This window comes from Seriola aureovittata, chromosome 5 (genome assembly GCF_021018895.1).
Source record: "Seriola aureovittata isolate HTS-2021-v1 ecotype China chromosome 5, ASM2101889v1, whole genome shotgun sequence".
Classification (NCBI taxonomy): domain Eukaryota; kingdom Metazoa; phylum Chordata; class Actinopteri; order Carangiformes; family Carangidae; genus Seriola; species Seriola aureovittata.
In genome coordinates, this window is record NC_079368.1 from 1,841,668 (window position 1) to 1,868,278 (window position 26,611).

General features: G+C 40.9%; 1 protein-coding gene across 3 annotated transcripts in view; it reads right to left on the bottom strand.

Annotated features, from left to right (window-relative positions):
- abca2 (ATP-binding cassette, sub-family A (ABC1), member 2) overlaps positions 1-26,611 on the bottom strand; it is a 101,260-nt gene that overhangs the window by 60,741 nt on the left and 13,908 nt on the right. For 2 of the 3 annotated variants that reach the window (XM_056376313.1, XM_056376312.1), the window contains exons 2-5: positions 16,891-16,984; positions 7,106-7,217; positions 3,841-4,004; positions 610-731 (exon numbers count right to left, since the gene is read on the bottom strand). In XM_056376313.1, the coding sequence (XP_056232288.1) occupies positions 610-731; positions 3,841-4,004; positions 7,106-7,217; positions 16,891-16,984 (492 nt within the window). The remainder of the gene's footprint in view (positions 1-609; positions 732-3,840; positions 4,005-7,105; positions 7,218-16,890; positions 16,985-26,611) is intronic. The other variant, XM_056376315.1, reaches the window with a different exon arrangement.

Here is a 26,611-nt window from a genome sequence, read left to right on the forward strand (position 1 = left end):
AAGACAAGCCTCAACCTCCAAGACTTAAGCCAACACTGAAGAACCAAAACCTGCAGTTCCTCTAATGACCACTAGAGTCTGGCTCCAACAGTCAGTCAGTCCCCATAGACTCCCATGTTAAAAGGTCCAACTTTACACAGGATAAAGACAGGAAGTAAAATAACCGCAAGACACACAAGGGAAGTAATTCCAAAATAAAACAGGAAATCAATAAAAAAAGTCCAAACATAAAGAGTCCATGAGGACACACAATGACAACATGGCTAATTTAACGGTGGAAAAAGAGTCGCTGCACCAGACACATGGTTCAGAAGGGTTGCAGTTAGTCTCTTAATTGATCATGGGAGTGTTTACTTTCAAAGATTCAGAAACAGTCTTCTCTACTGACACAGGTTGCAACCTGTTGTTTAAGTAGGAGCAAATAAAATGACTACTGAGTGTGAAGACATCTTTGGCTGCTCGTGGATGTTGTGGCCATGCAGATTATTCTATGACAACAAACAGGAAACAAGTAGGCAAATATAATGACCGACCTGCAGTGAAGTGAATGAAACTGAGCGGAGCAGGCAGTAAAGTGATATTAGTGTGTTTTTAAAGAGAGTGAATCACCTCTCTGACGCTGACTGGGATGTTGAGCAGGAAGCTGGTCGTGGCGTTGGACAGGGAAAGGTTCTTCACCAGGAACTGATGGAAAGCCGACTGACTCTTCAGCACACTAGCCAGAGTGAACCCTGCTTCCAAAGACACACATGCAAGATGACACACAAATAAATACACACAAAAGTATTTAAAATTCATCTTTCATCACTGAAACATAAAAGCTTTGATCAGCTTCCAAACAAAGCGAATGGCGGTCAGTCTGACATCCACACAACAACTGACCTGAGGAGTGTAGTTTCATGTTACGTATCAGGCAGATCGTACATTGTTAACTAGTTAGTTGTAGGATTCCGAGTCTCTGGAGGAGTACCTGTCATGGCATATCAGGCCAATCTGGAGATGAACTCTCTTTTAAACATCTTTGATTCAGTCAAAGATTCAAGGTCACTGTCTTACTTCTGTCTGCAATGATTTTGAAGTAACAGTAAGTCTATCTTAATATTATACTAATTCCTACATGTATATTGATCTTGTAGTTGCTGTAGTCATTGTTCCTATACTGGCCCTGAGGAGATCCTCTCCTGACATGGGACACACATGAATGTGAGGTGTCAGCAGTCCATCTGTTCTCTCCTCTGTGTTTTCTCTGAACACAGCGTTCTGCTACATTTTACACAAAATAAGGACAGTGGAGTCGCATCTTCCAGTAGAGCAACAGTTAAAGCAACCAATAATGGTTTTAGATTTACATATGGGCATGTGAGTGGAAAAATATCCTTGGCTGTGGCTCCAAAGTCAACGGCAGGAAGCAGGAAGAAAGAGGTCCAAATGTATATGGCAGCCGGTGACTGGACAAAAGCTCATATATTGGTCTCTGCTTTGCTTCATGGTTAGGGTATGTCCTCAGGCGGAGGATTGAGGATTGAGTTTAGAGATTGATATTTTCTTCCCATTTATTTCATCTTAATTTTGCTGAATTCCATTAATTCATTAATCCAGTTTTCTGCTTCCCCTAATATAGCAGTTCATTGACCTACTGTTTGTATTATCTGTTTTCCCTTCACAGTGTCGATACAGCACAACAAACTGCACTCTTCTAAATTCTGTTTACAATCATTCCTGCTGCTGCTTTTACAAAATTGAGTACCATTAAAATAACGTGAACGCTTCAACAACTAAAAAGAAAGAGAGTGAGAAAGAGCACGTGCATATGTGTAGTATAGTCCACCTGTGCTCTCATTTGTTTTCTGTTATATTGGGCTCCTGCGTGAATCATGAACCCACACAGAGTACAGTGTGTTTTTTGGGCCATGATTTGCATAAAAACACACAGATGTTTTTTTTCGGTGTTAGAAAATGCAATCTGTATTGTTCACTTAGCACAAATACAGGACGATACCTTTGTGGCTTTTTGAAACTCTGACTCTTCTCTCTGTGTCAGCAGGAGACATCTGAACACAAAACTACACAACATCAGGGCTGTTCATGGGTTTTCAAACCAACATTTTCAGCTCTAAATTTGACAAGCTCATACATCTGCCCTGAAGGACACACTGTTGATACTCTCTCTCACACACACACACACACACACACACACACACACACACACACTGGTTCACTTCAGAATTACTCACCATTACCCACCCACACACGGTGTAAGAAATACAATACTGTTGACATAAATCTTATGTTGATGTTCAAAGTTGGGGTGATATCATCTGAAATCAGCGTCATACTTAATTGTCACATTTACATTATAATTACTAAAAAACATCTTACTAAATGACCCTGATTCTCTGTCCATGCAGTGGAGCAATAAACAGAAAATCATGGATCATGACAAAGAATGAAGTATTTGTTAACTACGGCCGGGAACACACTGGATGCGAGGCACGAGCATGGCGGCTGTGGAGAATCACGTGTGTGTGTTCACACCGGCTGCGTCTCTGCTGCATTGCTGCTGCTGCAGCTCTGTCTCTCTACATAGAGTTTGCAGGTTACTGGAATGTTGGATTTCTCTTCATTATTAATTAATTTCTGATTTATTTTTGACAGAAAACATCACTAAATTGTCTCTGTCTCCAATGCAGCTGCTACAATGGTTAAAAAGTACATTATATATAATATAATATAATTCATGTCTGTATCATAATTTGCTTCAGCCTAGACATAGAGATTGAAGTGGAAGGTGTCAGTTGTAATGTTGCTGTTATGATGTTAATATGAAAAAAATGTCAAAAATAAATTAGAAATTAATTCATAATGAAAAGAAATCAAACATCTTATTAACCTGCAAACAGAGCTGCAGCAGCAGAGACGCAGCCGGTGTGAACACACACGTGTGATTCTCGGCAGCAGGTCAGCGACGCAGCCGCCACGCTCACATGTAAAAACAAGAAAATGTATGTATCTCTAAACCATAAGTAAAAAGTATATTTAAATTAGACTTTTTTTAGCCTCAGTTACGTTATTCATGTCATCACCCTTGTGACCTGTGGTTACCCATAACACATTTCTCTGCCTCGGTTTGCAGACCTGTGAATCTTCATAGAACAATAATTGCAGCTTGAATCTTATCTATACCGCTCACAGGAGATTGTAGCTAACCTCAGGATTAACTGAATTTAACCTCAACTGCTACTGAAATACATTTGGGAACTACAGTATGTCTGGATCTTGAGAAGTTGTGGCAGTAACTTTGTTCTGTATCGTGCTGAATGACGTGTACCAGCTCTCTACCATCTCTCATCTGCATGGCTAATGACATCACTTAAGACTGCAGCGTGGATCAATGCCAACTCTGCTTACTCTGTATGTTCGAGCAGCCTGTGTGAAGGAAGGAATTCACTGAACATGATCAACCAACTGTAAAGTCACTAAACCTTCCAGATATATTCTAAGTGCCAGCTTGGACGTTAGGAACATGATATATGGCATAAAATGATAAAGTAAGTCAACTAGTGCTGTGTGTTTATTTCCTGTGCTACTCGTGTTTCAGACTTCCACACCAGTAGGAAGCAAAAGAGTAAAACACTGTAAACCGCTGCACACTGAGAACCACTGGTGATCAGTGGTCTCAGACTGTGTATCACAGAAGCTTAAAGGTTTGCAGGGTTTTTTGCCGAGTCGAACACTTTAGCAAGTGATTCACTGATGCATCTGGAGTTCTCAAGTAACAGAGACCTGTAGGACAAAGTCCTCGCACCAACTGGTCAGATAAAGCATGGCCATGCGTTAGACCTTGGCTGTTGCTGAGGTTGTAGTCTGGTGGTAAAGAGGTGGAGCTAAGACTCTCCAGGTGCTGCTGCAGGGTCTCCAGCTCTTGACCCAAACCCGGCCGGTCAGACGTGAAGAGTCGGTTCTGTTCAACCACTTCACTGATCTGCTCCAGCAGCTGGGTCACACTATCAGACGGAGATTTAGACATTAAAACAACAGCACTGAAAAAGAAACAATCTCAGTGTTACAGAGACAGACACAGAGTTCCATTCACAAATAGTTCGACACAAGGAAGCACACAAAGTATCAAGACAGAGTTTCTCATAGTAAATGATTCATCTTTGGTTCATTAAATAAGAACAAAACTCGCGGTTGTCTGCCTTCTCCAGTCAGATTACATCCGTTCATCCAGTCATTTAAAATATGAATCATCTGTGTGAAATCTTGTCATAATTGCTGTGTGAAGTCTTGAGTTATGGCTAAAAGTGTTTTGTGATATTGCATTCACGAGGCCAAAACAGTGTTTTGTGTGATCACCATGACCTTGACCTTTGACCACCAAAATCGAATCAGTTTGCCCTTGAGTCCAGGTGATGCTTGTACCAAAATTGAAGAAATTCCCTCAAAGTGTTACGGAGATATCACGTTCACAAGAATGGGACATACGTGCACACGACCTTACTACCTGGCTGTCGCCAGTGCGGTATAATTAGGGAAAGAAGGATAGGGCAAAAAAAGTGGAAAGAGGGAGGGCAAAAAGAGCGAGGGTGTGAGTGAAGTGGTGAGTGAAAGGAAGAAGAGAAAGGATAAGCAGAGACAGGGGAGGAAATAAGGAGCCTCAGAATTCTTCCCGGTAAACATACTGAAAGTTAAACAGGACTAAAACCAGTCCTGAACATAAAGGCTGGGCACAGCTCGCCTGGCAACAAGAGCCCCCTACAGGCAACTCCAGAGCTCACCAACATTATTTCTCATCTGTTTCATCTTAAAAACGTCACATTGTGGTGTTACGGTTTGTTACGTTTGGTTGCTCCTGTTTTCAGTCTTTGTGTTCAGCCAACTGGGAGCTGACAGTAGCTTTATATTTAGGGCACAGACATGTTAGTAGTAGCAATCTTCTTATCAAAAGTGAATGAGCGTATCTCTGTAACAATTAATGAAACAGCATCTTGTTAAATACCGCTCTGCACAAGATCATCTGTCCTCACAGTGACGCTCTTGAATATTGTTCCTTTAAAATGACATTTAAAATACTGAGTAGCTAAGATAAAGAAGACTCTGCCTTGACTCTAAAAATAAGCATTATCATTTAATTGAAAGAATCCTCTTACTGTTTGGTTTCTGTTAACTCTGGATGTTTGAGGTTTGAAAGAACATTATTTTAACACTACAGTGACATTAGTAATAAAACAAATATATAAGTGTATTTCCCAGAATGTAAAACTATTCTTTTCAAAAATGAACGGTATTCAAAATCGTAAAGTGTGTGAAATGACCCTTGTTTGCACAATGTAATCACATACAGGATATCATGGTAGACTGATTTAGCATTGCCCTCTAATAAAGTAGTTAGAGTTACGAGGGGCAGGGAAATCAGAGATATTGTTTTATTCCATTATTCTCCTTTATCATGGTGCCTATAATATAAGTCAACTGCAGGTTTGTTTAGTAGGAGGCAGCCGAGCGTCTTGCCTCAGGCGCTGATGAGGAGGTGGCTGCAGAGAGCTCAGCTAACCTTTGACTCATCACCAGAGGTGGAATTAGCTCCAACCCTGAACAAAGATTTCAGAGGTTGATAGTTTTATGAAAATTACATTATTGGATTTATTATTATTGATGCATTAACATGTAAGTAGCACTTTAATTTTAACAACTTAATATAGTTTTGATCATTTGTTTCAGTGCAGTGTGGGGGCCCGTCAGACACACTGCTCCTCTGTCTCTCATGCAGCCCTACGGATATCTCCACAGCCTCTTACCTGCAGACATTCAGACATCATTAACAGTGAACGAGAGTACTGCTATCTTTACCTGTAGAAGGTAACCACTGAGGGTGTCTTCACTTGACGTCTATTTTCTCACAGCACACAGAGCTCATCAGTCTGCTGCTCATTGATGAACTTCTACAGTCCACTGGTTAGACTGGTTTGGTTTATTTTGACATTACATTATTCACAGCACTTTGAGGACATTGTTTATAAATGAAATGACAAAAGTATGGCACAAATTGGGACCTGTATTGAATCAATAGAGTATTTTATTTTGAAATATGGGACAACCCTGTATTAGATTAATTTCCTTTGTGCTAAAATTCTTTTCTTCTCTGCCTGAAAGCAGAACCACAATGTGACAGTCTTTGGTCATTTAGGACTGATTTCTTACTCTTGAAAAATATGAGATGAGAGCACATACAATTATTCAATTAGCAGCATTTCATGAAAAACAGCCAATGGCTCTGTGTATGTTGTGTCTCTGTCTATATTTAGTTGCATGAAGGAGTGATTCTGTGTCTGTGTGTTTACACCAGTGTGTACTGACCCTCACAGAGCCACATGTTCCACATGTTAAAGGGTATTTACCATATAATAATATATAATTTGGCATGTTTGTATGTTGGCCCATTAGATGTTTTAGATGTTTCCTGGTTACACCTACTATACATCAGTTACTTTTGGCCTCGTTGCAGTAAAACTCTGTGAAATCAACATAGTCTCACTGATGCAGGTCTGCATACTTAATTCTGATTGTGACTTGTATCAACTGAGGTGAGGTGGAAAAGCTGTCGCATGAATAAATCATGTTGGACATGGCATGAGGCTTGTGTCGTAAATTTCTGCTTCAATGGAAACGTCAGGTCGGTGTGGAGCAGTGAAGAGACAGTAGTCTCCTCAAATATACACAGGAAGCCAACAGACATGTCTCCATCACGTTTTCCACATTGTTTTTGTTCATTTGATGTTTGACTGGCTCTCCTTTAATAACATCATCTTTTTGTGCACTCTTCTTCTGCAGTTATTTTATCTTGGTTTCCAGTGGTTGACAATGTAACCTACCAGGAATGTATTTGATTGGCCAAGGCAGCACCTTACTGTTGAGCCTGGTTCAGCTTTCTTGCTAAATGTTAAATTAATGACTGGGGTGGATTTCTTTAAAGCTGCCTGAACATGATTCTGATCTTAATATTATCACAGAAGAAGAAATGTAACAAAGAAAACAAATCACTCAAGACAAACAACCACTCTAAAAAAACAAGTTATCAGACTGATAAGTGACAAAATCTACGCACGTGGAGTTCTTGTACTGCAGAAAACCAAATTCATCCCTTTGTCCATCTGGGCACAGCGACTGCATGATGGGAATGATGCCAGCCGAGGTGAGAGGGGCTGCGCTGTAAAAGGCTGGACATGAGGGAGGAAGAACAGGGAATAGGAGGGACAAAAAGAGAAAAGAGAAAACCACAGACAAAGGAAGAGGATGTGGCAATGGAAGGCAGGAGGGTGGTGGATAAAGATTTAGAAAAAAAGGATGAGGAGGAAGAACAGGTAGAAAACCAGGGGACCAAACAGGACAATGATAAATGAAAAAGCAGAGGGAGAGATTCTGTGTTAGAGTTGGAAAGGAAGAAAGATGTCTGACCAGCCACCTGAAAGGCAGCACAGCAGCTAATGGCCAGAGAGGCTCCCACATGTCAATGCCGACTACACAGGCCTTTCATCACAGAAATGGCTCATGATATTTTTCCTCATCTGTCCATGAACGTTGGCTGGACCAGGACAAAAAGAAACTTCAGCTTGTGCTAATAGCTCGATGTTTCCATGGTTACTGTGCGGCTGAGGCTTGTCTGTGAGTGTGGGTCCTGTACATCCGCCCACCAAAACACTTCCTATTGTCCTCTCTCTCTCATATCATCCATATCATCCACACATCATCCACACATCTCCTGCCTGGCGTGCAAATACATCTGCATCTTTACCAGGGGAATGACTGAAAACATTATATAAGCAGCATACATTGTAATGATGTGTAAGTATATTGTCATGTTTTACATGAATACAGAACATGAATGTTGTGCACTGGCAGGAACAGGTTTGGTTATTAGCTAATCGTATTCATGAAATTTGTAATGAGCATTAAAGCATTAATAATTACAGGCCACCACCCTGTTACCAGGGACCAATAACCAAACTAAGGATGCAGTCTCAAGTGGGTGTTTACCTCTAAGCGTCAATACCTGGGAGATATTAAATGTTAGCCAGCTACAGCCTGAGCGAATCGCGCACCATAATGACGATGACGTGTTGGACACTGGTTTGGATGTTCATGGTTTGTTGGAGGACGACCGAGAGGCTTTGTCATCGGGCCAGTACGCTGCTGCTGCTACTGCATCAGTTAGCCAAGATGATCATCCCTCTTCTCTCTATACCGCCGTGCAGCTGAGAAACTGGAGGCTCACAAAGCAACATGGTTCATGGGACAATGACTGCCCATGTTCCCACATTTCGTCTTGGAGTTGACTTCAACATAGAACAAACCCTTGTCCATCATTTGGATTTGAATGGAGCTGAGGAGGCTGGTTTAGTCAATTCCCTGCCTATGGAACCATCTCTGGCAGCTGATCTGGCCCCGTCCCACAACCCTCATGTTCTGTGCTTCTCAGCTGGACAAGAGCTACTGAGCACAAGCTGGCACCATTCGTGGGCTGAGCTCTGTCACCAGAGGAGGAGCTTGGGACACAGGAGCCCCCGATGGTCCACTGGTGCTCCTTCTCAATGAAGTTAGAGTCTCCCCTGACGACATTCTTCATGGGTCGCACTGGGCAGAGAGATGGGGTCTATGGTGAAGGCTGACTCTCTCTGGCGTTCCCCACAGGGATAGAGCGGTATATTGGGATGAGCCAGGGATGGCGGAGGGTTTGTCAGGCAATCACTCGATGCCATTCAGGCAAAGTGTGAGTTGAGGAAGAAGCAGGTGGAAGCTCTGCGCAGCATCATCCTTCGGCTGGATTCAAAACAAGCCCTCCATGATCACTTGCAAGGCTGTATTACCACCACTTCCCTCCATAAGGTCAGCATCAGCCATGAGTACGGGCTCCCAGACAGTGAATCCACCCAGATAAAAACAGCACTCCTCAACTTGGAGCAAGGGCCCTCCTCTGGTCCTTCAAAAGGACTCAACACCTAAGATGAAGAGAAAACACTCCTCCTAGTTCTGGGACTGACTGGAATGGAGCACTGCTTCTACTCATCTGTTGTCGCCCATGAAGCGGTTGTCAAGTTCTGTTAGGCCCGGTCCCAAAAGGCATTGCACTCCACTCCCCTGACCCCTGAGTTTTCTGATCTTGGGCTGGAAATATGCAGTGTCCAGCCCGGCAAATCTGTAAGAGTACAAAATGGCTGCATTTCACCTTTGCACATGCAGACTGCATTTCAAAACTGTTTTACAGCTTAATAGCTTCTTTGATCTCTGTACTGCTGGTGTCCATGTTTGGTGTCCGCGGATAATTCCCTGTGGGGGTAGGTCTCTGTGTAGGGATGGTGAGAGCACACTAGTGGTGGCTCAAGTATGAAATCCTTTCGGCAGGGCAGAAGAGGATCTCTTTGCCTCTGTTCTTTTCCATAACAGACCAAAGTGCCCCCCTGGGAATAGATGCACTAGCACACCGATGGCTCAACAAGCTCCTGTATACATTTCCTCCAGTGGAAATGATACTGCATGTTTTGGAGAAGGTGTGCGGGCAGGGCCTAACCCTGATACTGGTGGCTCCCCGATGGCAGGCAAAATCGTGGTATGCTGAGGTAGTGGGGCTGCTGGTAGCAGGGATTTCCTTTCTGTGGAAGGAGAGGTGATTCATCAATGCCCAGAGCTGTGGCGGCTGCATGCCTACCTGTTGAGAGGTCTACCCCGAAGTGTGATGGCAACGATCGAGAATGAGCTGAGGGTCTCTCCTGTTCCACGATTAAAGATACAGCGGCTATATCTGTCTGTCATGTTGGCTTTCATGGTGTGACACCGTGTGATCATCCTCTCGCTATAGGTTTCTTTGGTTGGTTAAATCCACTGTCCCTTCTAGACTTCTAAACAGTGGTTTAGTCATTGGATTGTAGAGGCTTTCTTTCTGGCTTACAACAGCAGGGATTTGCTGTGTGAGAGCACATTTGACAAATGGTTTAAAGGGGTATATGTGAGTGATATCTGTGCTGCAGTTAGTTGGTCATCACTGCACACTGTTGTTCGGTTTGAACGTGACTTCCCCCTTCATGGCTCACGCTGTCCTTTCTGCTGGTCTGTGATACACAAGGGAGCCATTTTGGTCTCTAGAGTTAATTTCCTCCTTCATGACAACTGTTTATATAACTCACCTGTTTACATTTTATCAAGGCTTTAAGTTTTGCACAATTGGGGGAGGGGCCTCTTGAGTTACAGGTGGGTGAGAATGTGCCACAGTCACAGTGTCAGCTCCACCCACAGCCCTCCTCTTTGGCCATTTTTGGATTAGCCGGGAGTTAGTGGTGGAGTCAGACACTGTCAAGATGGCAAGATGGAAACCTGTGGCTGACGTCACAGAGGTCACATCCATCTTTATTTACAGTCTATGGTTGTACTGAGTGAATCAACTGAAATGGAGCAGCAGTCGTATTATGACTATAACTTCTGTTCCCTGAGGGAGAGGAACGAACACTTGACTGTCCCATCATGCAGCTGGGCACGGTGAAGAGCGGCTGTCAACCGGGATCTCACATACACCGTCAGAGGTCGTCTGCCTTAAAGGAGAGTTAACTGTTGGACATTAGGAAACAGCCAGTCAAATTCTCTAGTAGTGAACTATAGTAACATTAGAAGATGAACCTGATGAATAATGAAATTGATGTCTCCCCTGTGCTCATGACAGTCATTAACTAAAGCTTCAACAACAAGAAGTTTTACAATCCATTAGCGATGCGGCCTGTGAGAGAACTGAAACACAGTCGTAACGTTTAGAAGTCACTGCACTCGCCCATGTCTGGATGACAAACCAATATTACATACTGTATTCTATGTATGAAAAGAGCTTTAATGTTTGCTGTGCCTTCTGACTGTAAAAAACCTAAGGCATAAAACTTCACAAGTTTTGACTGCTGTTGTTTTATCAGTTTTACACGATCCCGTTCTATCTGCTGCTGCCAGGACGCTCCAGTAAAAAGACATTTTTAATGTCAGTGAGGCTCTTTCCTGATTGAACATAACTCAAACCTACACCTCTCCAGAGCAGAGACATTTCTCAAACGGGTTTGAGGACATTAACCAGTTCTACTATGAAGCAAAGAACTATGTTGTGGTACAACAGAGAACCCTGTTGTGAAAAGAGTGAGTACCTCAAACTTTAACAGCTTCCACAAACTCACAAGCCAGTGTGCACTTTAAAAGAAGACAATTACACGGTGGATAATTTTAGTTGTATGCAGTATATCATTGTTTATATCTTAACAGTCTTTGATAGCTTGTTGTTAAAAGCGCATCACATATTTTTAAGACTCGTATTTACATCCTCTATATATCTTCCCTTTATCAACATATTAAAGTTTAGTAATTAAGTAAAGCAAAAGAATGGCTCATGAATTTTATCCTAGAATAGAAACTAAACCTGGACCGCCAGCACTTATACTCCTGCTGTTAGAGACCCCACTGTCATTAGTCTAAACCAAATTTGTTACTGGAAAATCTACAGACAGGAAGAAGGTTAATTAATTCAGTTCATTGACATCTGTCCTCTCTGACCAGCAGCTGAGAATAAAGGCCATCAAGTCAAGATGTTAAACACAGGTCAGAATCCATTGTTAAGTTCATCATGAATTGTAGAGACAGAGCTTTAAGTGCACAACCTGCTGCATGGAACAATAATTACATGGAGTGAGGAGACATTCATTAAGTCTTCATAGACTCAGTAAATACACAAAGCGTCCAACTGACTCTGTGCCGACAAATCATTCACACACACAAACACCACACACCAAGACACACAGGTAAGGACTGCACATTTTGAAAAATAAAGTCTTGGTAATTCAGCCTGATTCAGGACGCTGCAGTGAGGGCCTGTTAGCATCTGTTGTAAACTGCAAAAAAAAAAAAAAAAATGCAAGCAAAAGCATGACAGTATCATATAATGAATAACATAACCATATAATGATTTGTTTGCTATACTGTGCAGTCCATTTCTTTAAAAAGGTGACAGTGTGAGTACAGATTCAATTATTCAACATGCAGACAGTATGTATTCACATCAGTATTCATTCAAGTGTGTTGCTCTCTGTCCAGCAGCCAGTGTTTTTGGATGGTAGTGCTGATATGGAGAGAATAAAGCTCTAGTTGTGTGTGATGATGATGGAGGCCAGTCGCTGGCTTAGTACACACACATCAGGACCAGACATATCAGGACTGAGAGGAACACACTCACAGGGAGGTAAATAAATGTTAATTTCAACTTGTGTACAAACACAGATACAGTTGAAACCCAGACACTTCAGTCATTCAGAGGCTCATGAAACGTGAAGCGTGTTGAAAATATGACCTTACGCAAAACACACACGTAACAACATCAATCACTCTGACTGAGACAGGTCTCCTCCACTCATGTCAATACAACAAGAGAATCAAAGATGGCCAGAAGCTACATATAAAGTAGACCACAGTTATATTTAGCTGTATCATTCTAAATGAGCACAGAATGCACTGCTACCTAGCTGTAGTCCAGCAGGGGTAGAGAAGAGGTGCCATGATTTTGAGACTGTCCTCCCATGAAGAAATTTTGGTGCCCAGTGCAGAAATTTGACATTGAATGTTAAAGCTGGTGTTTAAATCTGGTGTGAAGGCTGAAGACAGCTGAAGAGAGCTGAAGAGAGCGTTCTGCTGTGTATATGAACATTGTAAACATGTGGAGGCTAAATTAAGCACCGGACAGTCAGCTGCATTATTTCTCTGATGTTGATTAAGCCCCCCCCCCCCGACACATTACAACATCCTGAAGGTTCGTGGGTAGGAACCTTCAGTGTAACTGTTTACCATGTTTTGTGATAATTGGACAAACTCATTGATTAATGGCACAATTTGCTTGGAGTTGGAATTTCAAAAAAGTTTTACACACCTGGTTCAGCATTACTGACAATTTCCTGCTAAGCCCCGCCCCTTCTGAAGTTTATTGGTCAAAATATTGAAAAGTAAATAAGATATCAATAAGATCTATGTAACTTTTGATAAATGATGATCTACAGAAAGTTGCACCTATGGTTTAGGAGGAAATGTGAAGAATGTGTTCAGAATGGCAGAAAATCTATCATGCGCACTTTTATGGTCACAGAAGGTTTTTTGTCGAGCACCCTGAGCTGGAAATAATAACATTGATAAATCAACGCAAAAACAACACGGTTCTGACTCTTCAGGGCTTGAACTGTAATAATTAGAAAAAACATTGTTACTTTAACGCAGCAGTTCAGCAAAAGCTTTTAATTTTTTGAGAAGAAGTGTGTTGGAGTCGCATCTAAATGTGTCCACAAATTATTTTGGTAAAAGAGCCGGAACAAGCAGAGTCCCTGTGGAGCAGCTACAGTAGCATATTAATACAGCTGCACCATTTATATTTTATATTATTATAAAATGTATCCACTTCTTTTCCATCTGTGACTTTAAGGAGGAGACCTTTCTTGTTGAGAATAATTTTTTGTTACTTTACACTAGTGGTTGCTAAGAAGATTTTCTATTACACAATGGTATTACAAACCTCGAAGAAAACAAAAGTTATGAGCTGCTGAGTGACTGGAATGTGCAGGTTCCCAGAGATGGGTGTCATGATATGTAGTGAGGCGCAGGGTTAGGAAAACATATAGTGCATACACACAAGCCCAGAACAGAATGAAGACATTCTGGTTCAGTTCAAACATGTAGAACAAAAATGTTTTCGTTAAAGTCTCGTCAGCCAGGATCAGGTGTCGGGATAAAATGATGTGATGATGACACTTACACACTGGTCCATCCAACATGTCGAGAACATGCATCATGCGCAGGAAAGAAAGAAACACAGCCGGAAAGACAGAAACAAAGACAGAGGTGACGGAAAAGAACAAAGACAAAAACCATCAAAATAAAGTGGGTGCCAACATGTAAGTGCACTGAGAGCAAACTAAAACATGAAAAAGTCAACAGAGGACAGTGCAACACAACAGGTGAGCTAAAGACATAAAAAACCCCCACAGCACTTAGTGGAGGCAAATCACATGTTTGTACCAGCAGAAAAACTATGTTTTTTCTGTTTAAAATGCATGAATGACAATACTGCACAGAACTAGGTAATATTAGGCAGGGCTGAGTCAGCAGTGCTTACTTTCTATATTTATAAAAAATAATGCAAGTTAAGGTGGAGAGAAGGACAGAAGACATCACTCTAACAGCAGTAAACCAATGCAGTCCCCCCCCCCCCCCCCCACTCGCTCAGTGCTGCTTCATGAAACATGGATTTACTCTCTTCCTTATAACTTCCTTGTAGCTCTCACTGTTGGAGACAGCGAGTGGGTTGGTATCAATCTTCTGTGGTGGCCCAAATAAAGCTGTGACAGTTTGGGGTTTTCCTACCTGTGAAATGTGCTTGTCCTGACTGTGTGGTATTTTGGCGCCCAGTGCACAGCTCATAGTGCACAAGTGGGAGCAGAGGAACAAAAGCATTTTGTGCTGCTTCATTCAAATGAGGCGGCACAAAATGATTTGTTGATATTTTGGTGGAAAATGTCTCTTAAATTTTGTAAATAAAAGCTGCCATTTTCTCAACAACAGGAAACTAAGAAGTTCACTCACATACTGTACGTAGCAGTGATGGAATAATGCTTCAAATGTAAAAAAAATATTAGAATTAAATCATTTCCAACTCAAAGATGAAATTAATAATAAAATTGGCATAATAATAATAAATTGGCATCAAAAGTGCCGGAGCATTGTCTGAATATATCTATAAATGAACTTCTGGTTTGCATCCTTATAGGAAAAGAGCAGGAAAATGAATTAGACCCAGTTCTGGACTTCATAGTCCCCACAGAAACAATCTGAGCACAGTTAGAGCCACTTCTTCCATCCCCTCAGTTGAAACAGCTCTTTCTGTTTACTTCGTTAAAGATCCCCTGCAAACAGGTTACAACAATATATATATATGTATATATATATATATATTTGCATCACAGAGTCTTGGAATGACGCTGATATGCCCTTCTTGTTAAGTCATTCCCCCCAGAGCTCTTATTTTTCCACCAGCTCAGACTGACAGGTGGAGGCGGCGGCCTTCCAGTAATCCACAGAAATAACTGTTGTTCTCCTTTCACTCGGTTGTTTTTCCACCTTTGAGATATTTATTTGGAGAAAAACATTGTCCATTTTATGTGACTACAGATCTCCTAGATGTAGCTCTGTTTTTTTTTCAGACCGTTTATTGTCATTACATTATAATGTTCTAATGACACTGTTCTTATTGTTGGGGATTTTACCTCTGATTTGATCAAACTGGCTTTTTATTGTGATCTCTATGCTGACATATTTATCCAGAAAAGAAAAGCATATTATTTCCATAGATTATAGAAAAAAATGTTTCCTCACACCTGATTTCTTTTACAAACAATAATCCTGTTTTAGAAACATTTGAGCCAGGTTTTCACTCACTGCTCAGCGCTGAGACTCTGGTCAAGACTGCACTGCATTTTAGTTCTCCTTCACCTCAGCTCACTTTCTATTCTATTCCTATCATCACTGCACTAATTAACTGTAAAAATGTTCACGTCATGCTGCTCTGCACGTCCTAGACGATCATTTGATGTGATCACCTGGAGAAGCTGTTGTTGTCAGGCTTCACACTAACCGGCTGAGATTGTATTTATTCATCTCCACACCATGTTGATGTTCGCCATCATTATAATCAATCCTGATCAAAATGTCATCACCTTAAAACACTGTATTGACTTCAAGATTCTGCTTCTCTCTTTTAAGTCACTTCACAACCTGTACCTCTGTATCTCTGATCTACTCCTGAACACCTGCCCATCCTCTTGGATCTTCCTCTTCCATGACTCTGACTGTACTTCCTGCCCACCTGACCACCACGTGGTTCAGCGGCTTCAGCCGTGTTGCCCCTCGACTCTGGAACTCACTTCCACAAGACATCTGTAACACTGATTCTCTTCATGTTTTCAATTCCCACCTCAAAACACAACTCTTCAAACTTGCCAACTCTATTTAACTCCAACACCAGCGCTCAATCATATTTATTTTTATTACATTTATTCGAATTTATTCTGTATTTTATGCTTGTATTTGCATTTATCTTTTACTATGTGTTGTAAGGTGTCCATGAGTGCCATGAAAGGTGGTTATAAGTAAAATGTATTATTATCATTATCATTATTATTATTACTACTACTATTATTATTATTACCTTCCCTACTTTGTAAACCAAAACACAGTTGAGGGCCACAGGAAGTTTGATTAAAAACAAGAGATTAAACATGTTAATTCATATTCTGTATTTTTCTTAATGTCAACAAATCCCATGAAAAGACCAAAACTAACACATTTTGCAACATTGCAATTTTTTGCAATATTCACTAAGACTACATTTAGAAATGAGGCCACCTGCAGTTTATCTGATTTGCATAAATAAGAATGTGTATTTATATATATCTGGAAATGAATAGAACACAAAAGAGATAATATTAGTCATTTTCTGAACTACAACCATTTATCCCATAAGAAGAAGAAGAGAGCTATAAGAGGGAAAATATCAGTTAATATCAGTAAATCTGTTACAAAGCTTGACGAAAGCTTTAGTTCAACAAAAGGATCAGTGTGATGAAGAAGATTTTCTAAAGTAATAATGGTAAATCTGCTCCCATTATCACGGCATGACATGAGAAAGGAAAGCTTTACAGATGTAACTGTTATAAATGGAAAGGATAGAAATGAAAATAAGTTCTTATAAACCAGAACTATCCTTTAGCCCACAGTAAACTCTATCAGTAGGACCCGACCCACTGCCTTCTTCATCCATGTCCCACCATGGCTGCCTACCTTCCTTGACAGGAATCGCTGGCTTCTTCTGCCTCAGACCCAGGAGGATGAAGAAGAGGACCAGCGGGATGAAGATCTCAAAGGCCAGCACCCACTGGATGGGAAACAGACAGAAAATTGATAACATTAATTGTGCTGCATTTTCAATAAAACCTCAATAAAAAAAAGTCCAGTTTGAGCTCAGTGATCCTGCTCCAAGGTTACTTCTTCTTTCATGGTTCTCCACCATGAAACTCAACCTGTCAGTTCCCATCTCCCTGCTCATGGATCACGCTGTGGAATACATAAAGTGTGTGTCCTGCTGCGCTACATCATTACATCAGGGAGGAGTGAAGGTGTGTGTGCAGTGTGAAGGATGTACAGTCTGCTGAACATGCACAATGAGCTCATGGCTGCCACTGCCAAAACCTTTGCATAGCGCCAGTCTTCTAAAAACAGGATGTGTGGTGTATAACTGCCCACTGTGCCCAATGCAACTGTGTCACTGCCTATTTAAACCAATTTTTTTATTATTACGGGCCCGTTTGCCTATTGAAGTAAAGACAGTCACAAACACCTGTGTTCTTCTTCTGTCTTGAGCCTGTGTCCTTGTCTTGCTTTCGGTCTTTCTTTGTTCCCAGTGCAGGACAAAAACGGTCAGTAGGTAAAATTTTAATTAGCGGGCCACTCAACTGGACACAGCAAGCAGACTGCCCAAACTAGCCATTCATAAATCACATTTAGGCTGTTGGACATTTTTGGCTATATTACACCATGGACAGAGAGAGAGCGAGAGAGAGAGAGAGAGAGAGAGAGAGAGAGAGAGAGAGAGAGAGAGAGAGAGGGAGAGATAGGACAGTTAGGGAAGAGAGAGATAGGGGATGACATGCAGCAAAGGACCGGAGTGGGATTGGAACCCAGGCCACTGCGGTGAGGACTGAGCCTGCAGGGTATGAGCTCTACGCAGGCGTCCCTGCATGGCTCTTTTGAATGTCTGTTTTTTATATTACATCACATTAGACTCCTGAGTTTAAGAGCCTGTAAACAATGGAAATGCCAAGATAGCAGATGCATAAATGAAGCAAGCTGAGGTGATGTCAGCCTGATTTACTTCCCAGCAGGCGCCAGACGTCAGTGAACCAAACATTTTACCAGTGCTACCTGTGTCATGAAACAAATGAGTCACCCTCCACTTTCACCAACCAGCGAGTGGATGAGTGTTTCCAGTTCTACTTTTATCCACAACCCCGATTACGTAAGGAAACATTTGTTGTTGGTGATGTCAGGTGGAGCAGTACAGTCAGTCTGTTCCAGGACAGCAAGAATGTATGACTCCAGGCACTTAATCTGACACAGTGTCTCCAAAGACAATAATATTGTGCAGTCTGACGCATAAGGCCCTGGCAGAATCACCTTCTTCCATATAAACAATGTCTAATACCAGATCTTGCAGGGCTGTGTAAGTGCAAGCATTTTGCTCATGTCGTAACAAGAACAGATGAAATTGTTGTTTCTAAAAGAGAACATGCCACAAAGATTTACTCATGCATGTTTCACACTTTGAGTCATCAGAGCAGCGTGATACAGCAAAGACAAGGACATCATCAAAGAGGGATGTCAACGATCAGTCTGAACCAGACAGCTGTTTCATTTCAGCCACTGTGGATTCGTGTCTATACGATGTTAATTATACTAGAAGTCGGCCAGTTAATCAGTTCGGCTGATTAATCGCACTGAAAGGACGTTACTGGTGGAGGCTCCATTCACAAAGTCAATGTAATGTCATTGTGTACCTGAGATCATTTATATTTAAATGAAATCTGACTTTATATAAGACAGCTTTATTTATAAATTACAAGCATGATAAGATTGTTGGTTAGAGTGTGGCATTATTAATTAATTGATAATCAATGTATTAAACTGAAGGTACCTGCTGCACTGCTCTGCTCTGTTTTGCTAGCAGGCGTGGTCGGTAGAATTTGGCTCACCATAAGTGCACAACTAAACCACATGTCAGAATGTTCGCTTGCTTTTGATTCAGAATAAGAAAAAAACTGCTTTGTTATAATTGGTGTTTGCTAAAGTATCCGGCCCGGGCCACTGCAGGATTAACGCACGTCAAACTCTGGTCATTCACAGGATTCTCCATCCTGAATGGCTTCCAGGTCTGGTTTAACTTTTAGGATCAAGACAGTATAACGGGTCAGCTCTGATGCAGGTGTGTGTTTACAGTTCTAGATTCATGTATCAGTATAAAACTCTACTCAAAGATAGAAAGAGTGAAGCTGAGCTAAAGAACTTGGAGCTGTTCAGTTACAGCCACACAAATTCAATTCCATCACACTTGCTTATTGCATTATTAGCTACAACACAGAATGACTTAAATACAGCAAGGGGAAAGAATTTTAAACTCAACACACAAAAAGATTATATTCTCTATGTATGCAAAAAACATCAAACCATTTTCAGATTAGGCCGATATGAAAATGGTCCAAACGTACAAGGATATTTATAAAAATGGGGGTTTTCCTCCTTCGCTCCGTCCACATGAAATCACAAAAACATGCAGAGGGCTGAAAAGCAGTTCTGACTGGTTCCAGTGGGTTAACAACAATGACGTCCCTGTCTACACATCAACACATCAAACACAGTTTCTGTTTTTCAGGTCACAGTTTGCTAATAAGAACTTTGTGCACATCCACATTTCAATAAACACATTCACTTACAAAGAAAAACAACAGACTGTACTGTCACAATCACACACACACACTCACACATGCACTGCTATTCTAACATGCAAACATGGCACACTCTGACACCAACACACACACATCCATTTATTCATCATCTACAGATTGTCATCTGTGCTGCACACCAGAGACACCATTCACAACATTCAGAGTCACAATGAAGCCAATGTTTGAGGCTGACAGAGTCAGAGTGTGTGTGAGAGTGTGGGACACACACACACACACACACACACACACACACAAACACACACACACACACACACACACACACACACACACAAAGGTCAAATTCTTGGTATTGATTTACACAAGTGACATCTGGGACAAGTTATAACCATGTCTAAATACTTTGTGGAGAGTTGTCTGACACTCCCCTTCACCTCCTGCAGATGTTATTCCACATGTTCCATTGAACTCAGGCTACGTCCACACTGATATGTTTTCATTTTAAAACAGCATTTTAAAACAGCATTTTAAAACGAAAACGATCTCCGTCCAGACCATCACACCTAAAAACACATATCACATGACCATTCACATACACTGGGCATGTGTGAGCAGATTGTCTGCCCTGTAGTTTAATGTTGGCAGTTGATTAATTGTGTGTGTGTGTGTGTGTGTGTGTGTGTGTGTGTGTGTGTGTGTGTGTGCGTGTGTTTGTGTGAGTGAGTGTTTTTATCTCAGCAATAACAATCTCACAAATCCTCCTACCATTTTTTACGTGCACACACACACACACATACACACACCTTTGTACCCCTATCATTGTGGGGACCCATCAATGATATAAAGCTTAACCCGACACCTAAAACAATAAGATCACTGCCTGCCTGTGTGTAAACGTTGACCTGCTAACTTCCTCTGATCAATAACTTATGTAACTATAGTTTGATCACCTAGTATTCAGGGTTATCTAGAATTTATCAAAAATGAAGGATAAAAATGTATTAATTTCTACAACATGATTGATGACTATGGCCAAAACTATTTGGACACCCCCTTGTGCTGCTCTGCATAAGCAGGTCCATAAAGAAATGGGTTTTTTCCAGTTTGGTGGAAGGAGTAGTCTGGCCGGCACAGTGCCCTGACCTGATCCACACTGGGGAGTTGTGAACCCGGCTTCATCTCCCAACATCAGTGCTGGACCTCACTAATGCTCCTGCAGGCCATAAATTCTCAAACACAGTCCTGACCACAAGTATTTGGAGAGTTATACATCTTTAGTTCTTCAGGCTCTGTGCTGCAGCACATTCAATATGAAATAATAAAAGAACACTCCATTAAAGTGCCAGGGCTCAGCCTTAATTTGAGTAGTTTTACATCAATATAGAAAGAACTGTGTGTGAGATGTAGCCCTTTTATCACATAGTGCCCAGACTGCAAGGGTTCAGATGTCACTGGACACTTGGACTAAATGTTTTTTGGGCAGCTGAGCATTGTTTCAACTTTAGTTCATGCAGAGCTCACACTTCAGCTGACTGAGAGACGAGAGTTGCCATTCAGATTGAGGAGTTGTGTGTCAGTGTGATGAGTGAAGAAATGACTATGAAGGTGAAGAAGAGGTCAGAGAGATGTCAAAGGTTGTTGAACAACTGGGTTTATCCATCATCCACTTTATGACTGCACAGTGAGTAAGGAATGTTCTCCAGAGTGAGGGCTTACTCATCTCCATGCCAATGGTGAAGACCGTAGAGGATTCATCAAGATGCAAATCCCTGGTAAACCTCCTAGAGGGAGGCAGGGTAGGAGGAGCATCAGTGATTATGGGAATATTTGTCCTGATAGTCATTATCTTGTTTTGAAAGAATGTTGCAAAGTCCTCGCATTTATGAGTAGAAATAAATTCACCTGGAATTGAGGCTCTGGAATTATTAAAAAGTTTGTCTACGGTGGAAAAGAGATACCTTGGATTGTGTATATTATTATTATATTTTTAAAATATGCTTGTCTTGCTTTTCAAAATTTTATGAATTTTGAGATTATCTAAAAGCTTGGTTTTACACCATTTAGGCTCAGCTCTCCTGCAGTCCCTTTTCATCCTCCTTAGCAATTAATCTACTAGCCATGGATTTATATGGCCATGACACTTTATTTTGATGGGAGCAATGTCAGAGATTAAAGGCATTTAACATTCCATCACAGGATGTCACATTAGGTGTTACAGCATTACAGAATTTGGTTGCAAAAATATTATTAATATATCTATTAATAGTAGAATTAGCAGCTAGGTACCGTTTCTGAATAGTTTTGGTTGAGGTGACCCTTACAGACTGATAAGATAGATTTCAAAGAAAATGCTGTAATGGTCTGATAAGGCAACATCAATTACTGACTCAGAAAATACATTGACTCCTTTGAACATAACTACATCTAATGCATGGCCCAGGTTATGAGTGGGTGCAGTTATATGCTGAGAAAAACCTTAGGCCTCTATCAGGTTATTTAGCTCTTTAGAGTAGTAATCTCCAGGATATTACAATCACCAGAAATATAAATAATATAAAATGAAAATCTGAAACAATTTGGGTCAATAGGTCATTAAATTCATCAATAAAAGTGCTAGTTGGTTTTGGGGGTCGAAACACTATTATAAATAATTAATAACAGGGGTTGTGCATTTCAGGGTAAGTGCGAGGTAGTCAAATGAAATGAGCTCACCAAAAGTGAGCTGTTTGCATAAAAACATCTCAGAAAAAAAGTGCTACTACACCTCCACTTCCTGTCAGATCTAAAAACATTGAAAAAGTTGAAATTAGGCAGTGATGCATCAGTTAGTGTAAAAGTACCACTAAGAGTCCTGCCAAGTTTCAGTAAAAATAAGAGAGAGCAATTCATTTGAGTCAGATTTTGATGGTTGGCTGACCTGTGTACGGTTTTTGGTGTAATAGAATGGGATCGGCCACCTTCAACAACTCGAATAGATATGATGGGATGGGATAGGGAAGCATTCTGTGAATCATTGGAGTGGGGAATATTACTGGTGCAACCTATCCTCTCACATATATCGTATATCACAGGCTCTGCAAACAGAGGACAATGTTTTTGGTTAGCAGTCTGGTGCTTCTATAGTTTGGATGAAGGTTTTTGTACGGGTCCCCTCAGGTCCAGAAATGGTCAAAATTATTAACAAACCCAATTCGAGTTGCAATACAAAAGTTCAGCAACCATTCGTGGGCACTAAAGAGATTTCACCTATCAACAGTCTTTCTCCATTACTGCTTACTGTACTCCACCTTTAATGTTTAAAATATAATTTTCCCTAGTGGTGAAATTAATTTTCTAAAATTCAATTTTTACATTGTCATCATGGGGTATTGAGTATAAAATGATATAATAATATAATGTCCTGTACATTTTATTGTATTGAATATATCAAGCATTATATATGTTTTTCATATTCATACACCACTCTCTCTAGGAATTGATTTGAGGGAGGGTTAAGTTTTTGAATGCAAATTTAAAATCATAAAATATGTTTAAACAAAACACATCTTGGCTTATTTTAGTACAAGAAACTAACCTTTCTAAATTCACACATTTTAGACAGAATCCAGAAATCCCACACCATGAGGAGTCATGATGAAATGTTAAAAACTAAGAGCCCTCCAGAGGAAGAGCAGCAGCACGCTTACCTCACAGGATTTATTGATATCATCTCCTCTCCAGTGCCAGGCCTCAGTGAACCAGCTGCTAGTCTATTAGACTTTACAGATAGCATTTATAATTCATTTAGCTTGTCAGTTAACCTTCTGATACAGATTTGCACGCTCCCTTATCAGTCAGCAGCTGTATCCTTCCACCCCTCCATGTCTTAAGCTTCCTCTGTGTCTTTCTCTTATCCACTCTTCTCCTTTCCTGTTGGGTTTCTTTATTTTCCTTTCTCTCTTCATTTTAAAGCTCTCTGCAGTCTTCAGGGTCTTCTGTGTTTTGATCACTACTTTTCAAAGAAATTATAATAACATTTCTTAAGCTGTGATTGGTTCATGTTTTATATTAACAATGGATTAACAACTTGAATAAGCTTTCGCACCTCTATTTTGGTTCATTTCAATGATGAGCAAGCTACTTGGAAAGTGTAGCGAGCTAAGCTACAGTGACTCCTCACTACACTGAAGCTAATCCAGAAGGGAATGTAGCAAGCTAAGCTACACAAACATAGCAAAATTAGTTTACTACATCAGAAGGTAGTTTTTTATTTATCTGTCTATTTAAATTTAACCAGCTTCATGCCAAGTCAGTGCTACCACAGTCGTCAATATAACTCAGTCAGTCAAACAGATACTTAGTTTAAAAAAATGCCCAAGGATTGCTACATGATGTCCCATCATGCAGAAGTGGTTTTGCTCATACGTCATTGTACGATGGCAGCGTCACACAGTCATCCTTAGCTTGAGCCTCAGAAATGCTCGCGAAAAAGTAGCTGGTGTGAACACTACCTCACTATTTGATCAATAAAAGAGCTTTGCTACCGAAAAAGTATGATTCAGAAAACTGACATTATCACCATACTTCTGAGAAATGTATAGTAGCAAGAAAAAGTCAGTGAACCCTTTGGAATTACCTGATTTTCTGCACTGATTTGTCATAAAATGTGATCTGATTGTCATCTAATGTAGACAAACACACTATCTCTAAACTAATATAACACAAACAATTATAATGTTTTGTGTCTTTATTGATCACAACCGTTACACTGTGCTTCAGCTCAGACATATTCCTAGGATATCTGGTTTGAACGTTTCTCTTCAGGTAAGTCCACAGCATCTCTACTGGATTAAGGTCCCTCTCTGTCCAGGCCCAGAGGCAGCAAATCAGCCCCAAATCATGATGCTCCCTCCACCCTGCTTCACCTTTGGGATGATGATATTGGGATGTTAGTATGCAGTGCCTTTCTCCACCACACATAGTGCTGCATGTTTTTCCCTACAAGTCAACCTGAGTTTCATCAGTTCATTAAACATTTTAATGAACCAGCAGCACTGTGGAGTGTAAAGGTGCTCTTTATAAATCTCAAGGGAGCAACAATGTTTTTTTGGACAGAAACAGTTTCCTCTGTGGTGTCTGTGGCATGACACCATGCACCATGGAACCATGCTCCATGATCTCTGCATGGTGGACTCATGAGCAGAGATGTTAACCAGTTCCAGTGATTCCTTCAAGCCTTTACTCTGAGCTTCTTTCTTTACATTACTGAGCGTCTGAGTTGTGCCTTCAGAGTCAGAGACGTCCACTTAAAGGGAGAGTAGCCACAGAATTAAATCATCTCCACTTATAGACAGTTTGACTGTGGACTGATTGAGATTTCTGATCTCTTCTTTTTGTGAGGCATGGTTCACATCAGCTGATGTTTCTTCTTAAACAGCAAACTCAAAATGTTTGAGTGTTTTTCAGAAGTCAAACTGTCTGTAACCCACACCTCCAATCTCGTTTCATTGACTGGACTCCAGGTTTGATAAATCCTGACTCCAGTTAGCTTTGGTTGATGCCATTAGTTGAGGACAAGAACAATACAATGAATTGTGTGTTAAAACAGATTGTGTTTGATCTTAAATAACCATATTTAAGGACACGTTTATACTTAAATGGAAGTAATTCCAAATTGTTCACTTACTTTTTCTTGCCACTGCAGTTAAACTAGCAATGCTGCTACATCTAGCGACACTACTGCCCACCACTGGCTAACTTGGTCTGGACCAAAGAACACAAACTATCCATTGTTGCCTTTTAGTTATTATCTGGTTTAATGTTAACACTGACTAATTACAAACCACCAAAAGCTGTGAACATGAAGTCATATGGAGTGACAGCGAACTCCTTCATCATTTTGGCGGTGTCATCCTGCATCATCAGCCCTTCATTGGCCCATGGGAGCTCTTGACAGAATAACACCATCAAAAAAAGGGTGTTGACAGCATTGCTTCAGATATTAGGTGTGTCAGTCAGGTAATAAGACACGAGAATAGAGGGATTCTTGAAACTACCAAAAAATAGGACATAAATGGACAAAAAACACAACAACATTGTTTTTTCTTATGATGCCATAGTATCTGTAGTATACAGAAGTATCGGAAAAGCTTAACAAACACTGCAGCCCTGTGCAAGCCCAGTAACACACTGAGGCAGAAGCTTGTCCATCCTACAGACAAAAGGTCCATGCATAAGCAGGTCAATGTACAGTACACTGTTCAATGCAAAAATAATGGACCTGTACAATTGGGAAACAAAACAGTCGATTCACAAGTGATTCAAGTCCTCAGTCAGGACTCAGCAGTTCACCCACAGTACATCTGAAGGACAAGTGTCACATTTGAGGACAGCAGTGTAAACATTTTTACCCAGATAGGACCTACGGTTTGAAAGAGGAGTGAAAGAAGACATCTACATCAATCTGGAACGACCATTTATCAACCACTTACAATGTGGTCTTGAGATCCTTCCCCAAGCACCTTAACACCCATTCACAGAGTTACTCGTGACCCTCACGACTCACGTTGGCCGGGTGGGTCAACAACTCGCACGTGACCTCAACAACTCTCAAGGTGTTATTGACTGTACAAGAGGTTAAATACCTGGTACTCCCAACCAGTCAGTCAGAACTGAAGAAGCTTTCATACCTGCAGCTCGTCACTCCACCGCTCCAAGTCCCCTGTTTCCTGCAGGCCCCTACACTTGCTTACAGACAGGGATGCCCAATGGACCTTCCAGTGGCCCAACTTAGATCTTATCTCCTCACTGCAGGAGATAGGCCTATAGCCCAGTTTTTACGCCATATCATAGTGCACTATTTGCTGACCAATAAAAGATCATAGAATGACGAAACTTTTGAACTAATGGGTCTGAAATGTAATGCTACACTCCTGCATGTAATACATCTGTTGAGAAATAATGTTTTTTCAATTTTGACATTTTTTGAACTGGCAGAGAGGGTAAGACTAAAGTTTTTGAGGCTGTAGTCATGATGGTAGCATCATTCTCCATTTCAAATTCAATCA